The 13,737-nt window shown below is 37.8% G+C and overlaps 1 protein-coding gene across 1 annotated transcript in view; it reads left to right on the top strand.

The window, feature by feature from the left end:
* Positions 1–13,377, top strand: part of zgc:154058 (Transmembrane protein 150A-like) — a 44,896-nt gene extending 31,519 nt beyond the window's left edge. The window contains exons 7-8 of the mRNA XM_051917198.1: positions 7,664–7,841; positions 9,846–13,377. Coding sequence (XP_051773158.1) covers positions 7,664–7,841; positions 9,846–10,090 — 423 coding nt within the window. The 3' untranslated portion in view covers positions 10,091–13,377. The remainder of the gene's footprint in view (positions 1–7,663; positions 7,842–9,845) is intronic.
* Positions 13,378–13,737: the final 360 nt, after the last annotated feature.

A 13,737-nucleotide genomic window follows, 5' to 3' on the forward strand; every position in this document is an offset into this window, starting at 1 on the left:
TTTAAACGGGAATATCTGTGATTTGCAGTATATTCTTTATCCACAATGTTTCCCCTCATTTATTTTGACCTTATGTTGAATTATGTAACTAAAATGAAATTTCTTGTTGCGCTGCCTAGCACACCTGTCAACTTTCTGGGTAAAATAATACTTGGTGGTACGTTTGAAAAATCCAGCATTGCTGAGGCCTGTTGCGTGAAGCAAAATATTTTTCATAGTTGAACAAACTCCATGACAAAACCATGCAAATCCAACCTGGTTTAGATCAGGTTCAGCAGGCTCACAATGTTCGGATAAACGTTCTGTGTCAACTCAGGGTTTGATCCTGAGTTTGTGATTAAAGTGTGACACATGCAGCAAACAGCCAATCACACAGAACATGGAGAGTGTCAGTTTGATTCGCTTCCCACGAGAGAGCCGGTGCAATTCACCTTTATTAAAAATCTCATGAATTTAAATGCATTTACAATGCAGGAATAAACTTGTGCTGCAGCGAAAGTTTGAGAAGGTAGCTGAAAGAAAATACCTCCCTATAAGTGAATCAACTAAATCTAAATCATCTATATATAGGTTCACAAAGAGCTATAAAGAAAACGTGCAATCTTAATAAAACCTGTTCCGGAGCAGGTTAGCCGTGTAGCATAACTAACCATGGCGTTGAACACCGCTAAAAACCAATCCATCTTTTTGAGCCCGAAAAACCAGAGTTTGCTCAAACTAATCTCAAACTTATCAGGGTTGGAACTGAAACTGGCTTCATGTAACAGGCCTCCAGTCACCAGTGTATATGATTTTTTTGCATGCTGGTTTGCTGGTCCCCAGCATTGGAATCGGGAGTGATGGTAGACCAGCTACACCAGCACAGCTCAGTTTTGCTTGAGAACATCATGACTACTAAACCAGCACTATACCTGCTCTAACCAGCATAAACCATCCTGAACCAACATGGAATTCATGCTGGTTTATGCTGGAATTTTTTAGCAGGGTATCCATCAGAAAAAGAGAATTAAATCAATAAGAAGAGTCAGATTCCGGCATCTTCTCAAAACGCCCTCTCTGGTAGCAGTGTCAGGTATGATCTTCACCGTAAAGCTGGCATAAAATGGAAATACATCTATTTTATAAAAAAGCATCTCATTGATCTTAATGTGAATGATTCATCCATGAATGAATCATATGTTTCATTTGTTAAATTATACAGACTTCTCTCTGGTGGCATACGCCAGACTTTTTAGTCTGCTTAAACCCCGCCCCTTTCACTTACAGTTGCATTCAGATCTGCCTCCATCCCACCAATAGAACCAAACAGAACCAAAATCCTTACTTATACGTGGAATATATTTATAACGTGTATAAGTGTTGTTTATTTCAGACCATATGCCCATCTTTTTATAATCCCTGATTAATGCTTAAGTGAGAGTTCCTGACAACCACTAGAGTAAGCATTCATGCATGTTTTATACGTGAGTGTAAATGTTTATGTTTATATGTGTACTTGCTGGTCCTCTGTAAACATTTAGCTACAGCCAAACATGTGTTTCTTGCTCCGAATTCGACTGGATGAATCATCCTGGATAAATGAAGCATGGTGCTCTTCCTGCGTTAGACTGTTTAAGGGTGTGCCGCTGTGTGTGTTCTGTGCACAGAGTTTCTCACTTGCTCTTGGTCCTGATGGTCTGACAGCCATAGGCTGCCAAAGCAAACTGTAGATTCTTTCTGCCAGTCTGTGAAGATCTTTTCTTCTGCATTCCCAGAGCAGAGAAAGGGGCCCCTGAAGGAAAAGAAACGCATGGAAATGATGAAAAAAATACTTATTTTAAATTCCATTGCTTATTATTAGACCTCTCAAATTAACACAGTCATTTAGTGTGATTTAAAAAAAAAAAAAAAAAGTGATGTATGCATTGAATCATACCCCCGACTCGTTTGTAAATTCTTTTTTTGGTGCTGTCAGAGCGAATCAAGCTTGAAGTACAACCTCTCTGCTTTTGTGAAGTCTATTATTACTGCTACTACGGACAACGTTCCTCGCCAAACCACACTTACTGAGAGCACAGAATGAGTGGAGCTGTTCACACAGGACACGTTTCTATTCAATAACAGCTAGATGAAGCAAAGAAGAACACAAAGTGTAACTACTTAAACTTCTTACGGCATCTTAAAGAGGACTTATTATGCTTTTTCACATTTTCACTAACTTTCTTTAGTGTGTAATGTTGCTGTTTGAGCATGAAAAAGGTCTGCAAAGTTACAAAGCACAAAGCCCACTGCAAAGGGAGTTATTTTACACTGTGTCTACACCAGAAATGACCATAATCACGTCACATCGCGCCACAACAGCTAAAAGCTGAACGCGACAAACCAGCTGTTGCAAAGCACTTGGACTACGTCAGAAATAGAACGGGGAATCCGTTTACTGTCGGGATTTTGTTGAAGCATCGCGTCGTGCCGCATCCTGTGTAGACAATATCACTGATTACAGTGCGGTCTATTGTCTTTTGACATGTCGCATCGCCCTGCGCGCATCCATGTTCGAAATCGCCCCATAAAAAATATCTTGAGCTCTGTCATGAGAACTAGCATGTATAAACCTTGATTAAACAATTTAATAATCAAGTAAAGAAAAATGTATTCCTGATATTAGGCTGTAGCCACATTGGGAAGTGGATGAATGGAAGATTCAGCTGTGAACGCCATCTTCTGGTCAGACGCGGGAATTCATTCGGCACACGGCACGACTCACAGTGCATTATGGGTATTCTCTCGCCGTTGAGTGTACATCGGTTGTACACTCGTTATTGCGGTGCATTGTGGGATTGAATGAGTGCACTCTGTAATGTTCACTAATGTTTCGGACACTACTACAAATGGCTATCCCCTCAAATAGTGCCCTATTTAAGGGTATGGGGGGCGATTTCGGATACAGCCACAGTGTTAGTCTTGAGTTTTCTTCCGGGAACAAACATGTCACAATATTCCTCATTTAAATAATTCCCTTCCAAGGCATACACAAAATAATGGGCGAGGCCTGGTTGAGTTGCGTTAGTAGTGTGTTGAATCTCGAGGTTATGGTAAGTGGCCGTGACACTTCTGAAACGCACTTGAAGCGGTTGACCAATCACGACACGCTTGTCCAGCCGTCCAATCAGAGCACATTGCGCTTTTCGGAAGGAGGGGCTTCATAGAAACAGGAACTAAACCGAGCGTTACTGACAGACTGGGAAGAGAGGTGCTGTAGAAATTTAAAATGTGTGAAAAGTAATGTGTTTTTGAACATTTAAGCATGAAAACCTATTCTAGTAGACCCCAAGAACAAAATCAAGACTTTGTAAAAGGCTGTAATATGGCCTCTTTAAAACATGACAACCATAGTTTGAGATACTAAAAAACAGCTAGACCTGACTTGAATTTGATTAATTAGTCGGATATTATGTAATTCGATTTACTTTTGGCATCCCTGTTTATTATATGCTCTCAAACGCTTAAACAAGATTTTATTGTTCTTAAAGCACCGCCTGCACAAATGGAGAGACAGAGAAACAGATCTTTTCTGTAGGGCAGGCATTCAACCACATGTTAAAGCAAGTCCATGTGAGAGAAGCTCCTCTCTCTTGCTAATTTGACAGCCCAAAGCTTTAAAAAATAAGTAGCACTTATACTTTTGCAACTGTGGTTAGTTGAGAGTCCAGGGGCATTTTTAAAGACATCTGTATAATGATCCTAAATCTGAACTTACAGCAGTTATAATCCTAGTAATTTATAAACTTACTCTCTCTTTATAAATCACAGTTCATCTTAAATTCAAGCGCAATGTGTACAAGTGCACCCACAGAACACCCACAGATATCTTGTTATGGTTCAGATGTATGGCACTCATCATCAATGGGCAAGTAAATCCAAGTGCGCTCTCGGAAAGTGTATGTGTGGTAGGCATGGCCCGGTTTCTTTACAATGTGTTGGTGTTGGCATTACGGAGTGTCTGTTTACATTAAGTGCAAATAGTCCACCTTATTGGCAGAAGCTATTTACACTAACTTCTCCCACCATTGTCTGATTGAGCCAGGCAGAAGAAAACCTGTTGGTGTGGTTGAATCCTCCTTTTTACAAACTCATCCTTCTCCCTTTTCCCATTGCATATCGCCTCGAATAGGCATTCATTTTAAATATAAATTAAGAAAATATTTGAAAAGTCGAAATAAAGTGCCTAACGGGTATTTAATAGTGGGAAAAAAGTGCTTAACCTGTAAGGTTAGGGGTAGGTTTAGGGGAGTATTGTCCGAAAATCTATGGTATTTAGGATCAAATCCAATCATACATGTGTTTTATAAATGAGCTCTCATGTGTTTGCTTAGATTTTGGACTATTGAAGTTATCACTTGAAGGTGAAATGAGTGGCCAGCATTTTGTCTGTGCAGAATAATACATCGAGTATATTTCCATAGATATGTCACATGATCACAGTCTCATCCATTGGGCTTCTTTCCCACATGGGAAGCTTTTGATGGCTTCGATCCCTGTCCTTAAACCTGAGATGCCCATAACATACCTTGCACATTACAGAGCGGAGAACCTCGTCCTAATGACAGTGCGAGTAAAGCACAGGGAACAGCAGCTCAATATTTAGACAGAAGTGAAGGGGAAGTCTTCGCCTTAGGGAAGCATACAGGATATCATTTGCTGAGATAATCAGTGGTTCGCTGACAAAGCCTGGAGTTGATTTATGGTTTCCAAAGTTCCTCCTGCAACACTTGATACTTTTCTTTTGTTTGTGTCAAAAAAATAAGTAAAAGATTAAATACACATGAAGTTCTTGAGGGACAACAACATACAGTTGCAAGAAAAAGTATGTGAACCACTTGCAGAATTTGTGAAAATGTGAAAAATTTTAACAAAATAAGAGAGATCATACATAATGCATGTTATTTTTCATTTAGTACTGTCCCGAGTAAGATATTTTACGTAAAAGACGTTTACATATAATCCATAAGACTAAAAGATAGCTGAATTTATTAAAAGTACTCCATTCAAAAGTTTGTGAACCATTGATTCTCAATACTGTGTGTGGTTACCTGGAGGATCTACGACTGTTTTTTTGTTTTGTGATGGTTGTTCATGAGTCTCTTGTTTGTCCTGAGCAGTTAAACTGAGCTCTGTTCTTCAGAAAAAATCTCCAGGTCCTGCAGATTCTTCAGTTTTCGAGGATTTTTTGCATATTTGAACCCTTTCCAGCAGTGACTGAATGATTTTGAGATCCATCTTTTCACACTGAGGACAATTGAGGGACTCAAACACAGCTAATAAAAAAGGTTCAAACATTCACTGATGCTCCAGAAGGAAACATGATGCATTAAGAGTCGGGTGGTTGAAAACTTTTTGAATTTGAAGATCAAGGTAAAATGTACTTAATTTGTCTTCTGGGAAACATGTAAGTATCTTCTGTTGCTTCCGAAGGGCAGTACTAAATGAAAAAAACTGATATTTAAATTAAATAAGAAAAATTTGTTCATCTTCATCCTGTTCAAAAGTTTTCACCCCCCGGCTCTTAATGCATCGTGTTTCCTTCTGGAGCATCAGTGAATGTTTGAACCTTTTTTAATAGTTGTGTTTGAGTACCTCAGTTGTCCCACATTATATATATATAATGTGGGACATATTTCAAACTATGCAATAATAGATATTGAAAACACTAACATTCTACATTGTTGTGAAATATACTCACCACATAGCATGTTTAATTCAGCAAGTGTTGTCTAGTGTTTTTTTTTAAAGAAATTAATCATTCTATTCAGCTAAGATGTTTAAAAGTGACAGTAAAGACAGTAAATTTATGTGTGACATTTATGTTAGAAAAGGTTTCTATTTCAAATAAATGCTGTTTTATGTACTTTCTATTCATCAAGTCCTTAAAAAATGTATCACTGTTTTCACAAAAAATATTAAGCAGCACAACTGTTTTCAACTCTGATAATAGAAGACTGGATTAATGACAGGAATAAATTACGTTTTAAAATATATTAAAATAGAAAACCGTAAATTGTAATAATTTTTGACCAAATAAATGCAGCCTTGGTGAGCTTTCTTAAAAACAAAAAAAACAATATACATTACTATTATTATAGTAGATGTTTTAAAGCATGATGTAGAATGATATCATTCTCCATTGGATTGTGTGGCATGTTAATGGGGCTGATTGTTGTGCTGCTGCCCTCTGCTGGCAGTGAGAATCTGGCTCAGGAGTTGTATGTGATGTGGCAGTGTGAACTCCCTTTTCTCTCAGACCATAAACACACCACGCAGTCATGTGTGGCGAGCACAGCAAAGCTTGCAGCTATAAAAATGGAAATTCTGCATAAACAGCAATTTTCTTGTGTTTCCCAATATGTTACATTTTGGGACTGTGACTTTGTAACTCATCAGATCCACTTGGACTTACTGTACTGAAATATTTCCTCTGATATTTTTAATCCAACCTTCATTGTTTCAAGTACATATGTGTTGAATGTACATATTTATGTATGTGAACTTTTTGTGAGCAAATAATATTTATAAAACCGAGTAACACTGATAACAGATTATGTCTATAAAATATGTTGACATGTGTTTTCGATAATGTTTAATGTGGCAGTTTAATGTGTTGCAATATGACTCATGTTTTGTGTGGTTTGAATTAGTCCTTCCTAAACTGATGTTTATTCTTGTTTGTTCTGAACAGTTAGGGCTCTCTAAAAATTATTTTCCACAGCTGGGAAAAATGAAAATGAAAAGAAATTTCCAAGAGATGTGGCTATTTTTAGAAAGGAAAATACACTCCAAAAATTTGTGGTTTTTCCATTTCAAGTAAAGAAAAAAATGCAGAACTTTTTTTTCCCTTAATGGGTACCATGGAATCCCTCTCGCCCACACACACACACACACACGCTAAGGCCCTGTTTACACCTGGTATCAAGATGCGTTTTGGTCGATCAGATCACAAGGGGACGAAGGAGATACCCGTTTACACCTGGTATTTTAATCTGTCTCTTTTGTCCACTTTCAACCACTGATTTCTTTAAAAGGGAGGGTCTACGGGTGGGTAAATGTATGGGTTTTTTCAGATCTTTCTGATTTAATAGATGAAATAAGCGCAATTTACATATGAACGCACACGGAGAAGATGTAAAAGCAATATGGGGCAGCAGCTTTTATTTCTCCTCTGATAGCCACAAGACCACGCCGAACGCTGTGAGTGTGTGTTAGAAATCAGGAATGGTGAGAGAACATTGTGCTTGGTACATTTTTCATCTTCAAGCCAAACTTGGGTCTTCAGCCGACAAAGTTTAAATCCTGTCTGGCTAGCGTGCTTCCGATAATGTTTATGCATAGGTCAGTAGGCGGTCTTTTGTGGCTGTTTCAAACATTCGACGACATGAGTGTCTACACTGTTAAAGCAATCTGGTCGAATGCGTTTTTGACTACCTCTGGAAGTGGTCGAAAGTAGACAAGCTCAAAATGATTTAGACCCCGTTTACACCTGTATTTAGCGTCGTACACTTGTGATCCAGTTAACCAAAATGCATCGTAATACCAGATGTGAACAGGGCCTACTACTTCCCCAGTATGTGACATCTGTAGTTTTGATTGTTGGATCAGTACTCACTGTTTGCTGTCGTTGTGTTTCTCACAGGTGGATAACGCCAAGGTTCTTCACTATGTTGGAGCAGGGGTGGCCTTCCCTACCAGTATGCTGTTTGTGTGTCTGCAGTCTGCGCTGACCTACCGCCTGGCGAAGACTCAGGGAGAATATAATATGGGTCATTTGCGCCTCTTTATGACCCTGCTGGCCTTTATAGCCCTGGTGCTTAGTATCCTTTACAGTATCACTCATCCATATTGTTATTATTATATTATATATTTGTATTAGGGCTGTCACAACATTAGATTTTCATGGTAACACTTTACTCATTTATTAACATTAGTTAATGCATTAACTTACATGAATTAATAATGAGCAATATACTTTTCCAGCAATTATTATCCTTTTGTTAATGTTATTTCAATCTTGACAACTCTCTGCCATACTCAATAACATGCTAAAACTATTCAATGTTAATGTATTTGGTCTTGGTAATAGATACACAAACACTCTGCTGTGAGCATGTAAGATATGCTGCTGCTGCTGCATAAATAGACATAGATAAATCCCGTAGCAGATCTAGACAGGGGGAGGTGGAGGGTTTCAGAGGAACTCTGTAAGGACTAGCTTACAGTGAACCAGACTAATTACATGTTGAGCAAGCAATCTCATTGGCTGCAGGATCAGCAGAGGCCAATCAGATTGTGTCATGCGGTAATGATGTGACCGCTTGCAGATTGCATGTGAAGAACCGATCAGGCTACGCCCTCTAGTGTTTCATGACTGAACTAGATATTTAATAAAAATGTTAATGTTAGTTCACTGTGCTATAAATATTAACAGATACAACGTTTGATCTTAAAAGTGTATTAGTAAATGTTGAGATTAATATTAGCTAAGATTAATAAACGCTGTAGAAGTATTGTTCGTTATTAGTTCATATTAACTAATGTAGATAGATAACTAATGTTAAAGGATTAGTTCACTTTGAAATGAAAATTACCCCAAGCTTTACTCACCCTCAAGCCATCCTAGGTGTATATGACTTTCTTCTTTCTGATGAACACAATCAGAGAAATATTAATAAATATCCTGACGCATCCGAGCTTTATAATGGCAGTATGCATTACCAAAAGAGTATGAGCTGAAGAAAGTGCATCCATCCACATCCATCCATCATAAACATACTCCGCACGGCTCCGGGGGGTTAATAAAGGCCTTCTGAAGCGAAGTGATGCGTTTGTGTAAAAAAAAAAAAAATACACATATAACTTTATGTTATGAAGCCTTCTGTATTCAAGTTACAAAGAAAGTGTAAACTGGCGTCGCATCAGTTAAGCTTTTACCGTAAGTTGAATAGGGAAGGCATAGGAAGTAGCGTAAGCTTTTTGAACTGCTAGAGTTTTACACTTTCTTCATAAGTAGAATATGGAAGGCAGTCTGGCGGAAGCTATATATTTTACTTCATAACTTGTTTAAAAATGGATATTTTTATTATACAAACACATCGCTTCGCTTCAGAAGGCCTTTATTAACCCCCTGGAGCCGTGTGGAGTATGTTTATGATGGATGGAAGTGGATGGAGACACTCATAATCGTTTGGTAACGCATACTGCCATTATAAAGCTCGGATGCGTCAGGGTATTTATTAATATATCTATGATTGTGTTCATCAGAAAGAAGAAAGTCATATACACCTAGGACGGTTTGAGGGTGAGTAAAGCTTGGGCTAATTTTCATTTCAAAGTGAACTGATCCTTTGATTATGAAACCTTAATGTAAAGTGTTGCCATTTTCACTACACAAATTCACAATAACGATAATATTGAAATATCTATAGAAATTGTGGGAAAAAAATCAGTCACATTCTTTTTTAAACTTTGTTTATTTTGTGATTTCTCTTTTTTGGCCAATCAAACACTGATTCTAAAAATTTTTTAAATATGCATTAAAATGCACAGAAAATGCAAATCTGCAATGTGAAGCAATTTAATAATTTAACAATTTCCCCACACTATCTGTTATTTTATCATTGGTCAGAAGTATTGTTGCAATATTCTTAGATCGCACATATTCCCAGAATGTTTGAATATCCTATTGTATTCAGCTTTTAGGTTTTGCTCTGCTTTTCTTTCTCAGTCATTGAGTTAATGCATGTTCTTCCTCTAATGCAGACAGGCCCGAGCATGAGTTTACAGTGTTCACTATGATTCCTTGACGAAACTTTCCTCAGGCGGAGTGTTTTTTGTCCAGGAAAGTTTTGTCCTGCAACATGCATCAGCCATTTTCGAATGGGTCTTCTGTGTGATTATTATGCTGTTCTACGGGACATTCGCTTTTGAATTCGCTGGGATATCTAGTGACACGATGATGGTGCTGGCCCGAGGGCAATCGCTACAGTCTGCAAGCCGAGACCACAAAATGGAGTCTCTTGGTGGATCCAGTCAGCACCAGCCTGAGAGCCTTTCTATACTGTAGCTTTAGTGTCCTGTGTCTCTCTCAATGCCAGAAATAAAAAAAACACTACAACTGCAGAGGGAAAGGAACAAAAACCGACCTGGCTCTCAAACAACCCGGCTTACCTTTGCCAAAGAATCCAGCTCAGATTTTGCACATTTTTGAGAGACTTCTTCACTCTCTGGGGACCTTTTGAATCCAACAGCTTCCATGCTGGGAAAAACAAAGTTCATCGCCTGGATGTGTTGGAGTTTCCATTAGATCTAGAACTTGGATAAAAGAACTGCTAGTTGGCTAAACTTACTGCATCCATTGATGAAAGCGGAGGAACACTACATCAATGCCGTAGCAAACCAAACTAAACCGAGCAAGCATTTTAACATGGTGCCTCAAAACAAAAGATATTGTGCCAATACCAGACTTTGCAAGACAATGAATCCAAAAATGCTGATGTTCTCTGTGCCTTTAGTTGTTTTCAAAGGCAGAGATGTTTAAATAATATATTTTATTCTAGCATATCTCTGCTGTCTGTTAACTGATCAAGGTGTTTCATTTTGCCTTAATCGCCATATGCTGTCTGAAACGTCTTGTTCAGGAGATTGTCATTACCAGCGTGCCTTATACTGAAAACCAAATACAGATATTTAATAGACCTGTATGTCGATAGCCATACATAGCATCTAAAAAATGCCTTGTATACATGAGGCATGTATTTTTTCAAATGTTTATGCTGACAGCTATAAACAGCTAAGCTGAACGAGATCAGCAAAAACCTCTCACAAAAACAGGCGCATAAGCTTATCAAATTAAGTCGCCAGTAATTGGCGCCATTCTAGAAGTCATGTTAGAAGCAATGAGTATTGCTATACATTGTGACCATATGTAATTGAGAAGAGCTCTAGTTTGTCTTGAGGTCTGTGTGTTCATAAGGTTCCCTTTCTCTGTCACTGTGGAATTGTCATGTGTTGATTAAGGTTTTGTGGTAGATGGTTACAAGGAAACGTCTAGTAATGAAAGACTGAGTTTTCTCAGAAGCTGCCCTTTAATGGATAGTTGTTTTTGGAGACAAAATGACGTGCAGCAGGACTGCAAGATCATAACTGTTTTTGTTTGTTTTGGAAAAAAAAAAAGCTTGGTTTACATTGGTCAAATGTTTTCATACTACCAGCATGACAAAAACATTTTGTTTCTTAATCATTATCAAGGGAGTTTTGTCATTTCATTTGTCAGGATAAGAGCCATAATTATGCTCAACGCCATCTGATGCTACCAGTGTCGTCCTGAAAATGTCTTTTGGGTCATTTCAGTTTACTAATTCTCTACGCTCAGGAATTTCAGATCTGTCTTTTGTCACATATTTTCCTTCTGTGTTCAAGACTGCATTGATCAACCCGATATGAGTAAAAGTTTTGCCGTTTCAGTTACTTGTTTAGTGCATTTCTTTCATGTAGCCAGTGATCTTTATTTTGCTTCAATTCCATTATCTTGTAAAGGGGACTGGGTTAACTCCATCATTTGGTTTAATTTATTTAAACCATTACCTCAGAAATATCTCTGATATTGCTTAAAGAAATAGTTCATCCAAAAATGAAAATCCACTATAGACTCATGCTCTTATTTTCCCTGTGGAAGTCAAAAGAAGAAATCCGAAGAATCATTATGCAGCTCTATTCCACACATATAGCTCATTTGGTGTATTTCAAGTCTTCTGAAGCCATACAAGTTGATGTGTGTAAAGAACAGGTGAATTTTTAAGTTAATCTTCCCTATTTGCTGAAGCTATGAAATCTCATTTGCGTCAGCATTCAAAATCAAAAATGCCATGATGATGCATCATTCCATCAGATCCATTAAAGGGGTCATATAATGCTACTTTTACAAGATGTAAAATAAGTCTCTTATATCCCCAGAGTGTGTATGTGAAGTTTTAGCTCAAAATACCCTATAGATAATTTTTTATAGCATGTTAAATTTGTCACTTTTTGAGGGTGAGCAAAAACCCTCAGTTTTTGTGTGTGTCCCTTTAAATGCAAATGAGCTGCTGCTCCCAAGAAGAGGGCGGAGTTTCAGGAGCTCGTGTTAGCAGCTCCGATTAACTTTACCTCACACAGACTCACTGAAAATGTCAGAAACTGTTCAGCCTTTTATGTTCAAAACGATGGAGAGACTCAAGAAGAAGTGACAACGTAGAACGAACAGGACATTTCTGAACAGTTAGTTGATGAATTTATGTAGCTGATGTGGAGTAAACTATTTTAAAGTCATTAATTACCATATTCTGTTATGATAATCTATAAATCGCTCATGTGGGAACTGTTGTAAGATGCCCACAGAGTCAGAGAATATATGCTGCATGAAGATAGAACAGGTATAGTTTAGTTTAATTACGGTTATATGTTGTCATCTTGCTTTCATGACATGCTATTGCATTTGTGTTACGTACTGTATTGCAATAACATGGCCTCACCCCTTTGTTGCGTGTTCTCGGGGGCAGGGTTTATGTAAATTTTAGGGTTAGTGATGTCACCAACCCGGGAAGAAGCTTGTTGTAGTCCCTACCAGCTGTTTGTTGTAGTCTTTAAACAGAATTCTTTAAAAGAAAATATCTCGCTTTGCTTTGAACTTTTAGCATCCTAACTTTGCAGATGTTGTTTATGCTCAAACAGCAACATTACACTCTAACTAAAGCTAAAAAAGTGAAATCATAATCAACCACCCCTTTAAATGAGATTTAAGTGATGCAGAATAAGGGAAGATTTTCTGTGAATAGTTCAATTTCATGTTGCTCCTCTCGTATCATAAGGCTTCACAAGACTTGGAATATGGCACACAAGTCACACTACAGAACATTTTTTTGTAATTTTTGGAGCTTAACAGACATGAACTGATTTTTTTTTTGTAAATGTGTAAGTCAAATTTTGCAAAACAAAATTGCATTCTCATTTTATGTTCCACAGGAAAAAAAGAGGTCACCATGAGGGAGAGTACAAAACTAAAGATTGTCATTTTGGAGCGTTCCATTAAAAAGGTTCAAAGAGTTACTTTTCTGTGTTACCTTTTGCCTAGACTTGTGTTCCTCCATGTTTTATCTATTAGTTTGCTTAAACCTGCAAACCTGCTGTCTACATTCAACAAGACTGCCACATATCAGCATTTAATGACAAAAAAAACCCTTACAGTATGTGCCTTTGTTTCAACCAAAGATTGGTTCACTCATTGGAGAAATGTTTAGTTTTTTGGCAGGATGCGTTTGATTGTGCTGTAAATTTGCATTAAAATGTATGTAAATAAAGCAGAATCAAGCATTACTCTCATTTGATCTCTCTGTGAATGAGCAATGAACTTTGCTTAAATTGCCCCTGAAATCAAAATGTACTTTTTTTATCTTTTAGTATGAATATGTTAGCCTTAAGGTTATGAATAAGCTGGTGTGTTCCAAAACAATGACAAAATTCACATTTAGGAGATATAAGCATTCAAATCTTACAGTCTCTCACTTCCGCTAAAATGGATCACGGATTTTCATGACATCACATCGCACTTCAGTTTCTCGTCAAATCTTCGGTCCAATCAAATGCTCTCTAGAATCTGAAGTCCCGCCTCCTCCTACACTCTTACCGTGTGTTCACATCGCCGCCAGCGAGAGCGTCAAAGTGACATAAAGTCAA

Source organism: Ctenopharyngodon idella, chromosome 13, assembly GCF_019924925.1.
Source record: "Ctenopharyngodon idella isolate HZGC_01 chromosome 13, HZGC01, whole genome shotgun sequence".
NCBI classification, from domain to species: domain Eukaryota; kingdom Metazoa; phylum Chordata; class Actinopteri; order Cypriniformes; family Xenocyprididae; genus Ctenopharyngodon; species Ctenopharyngodon idella.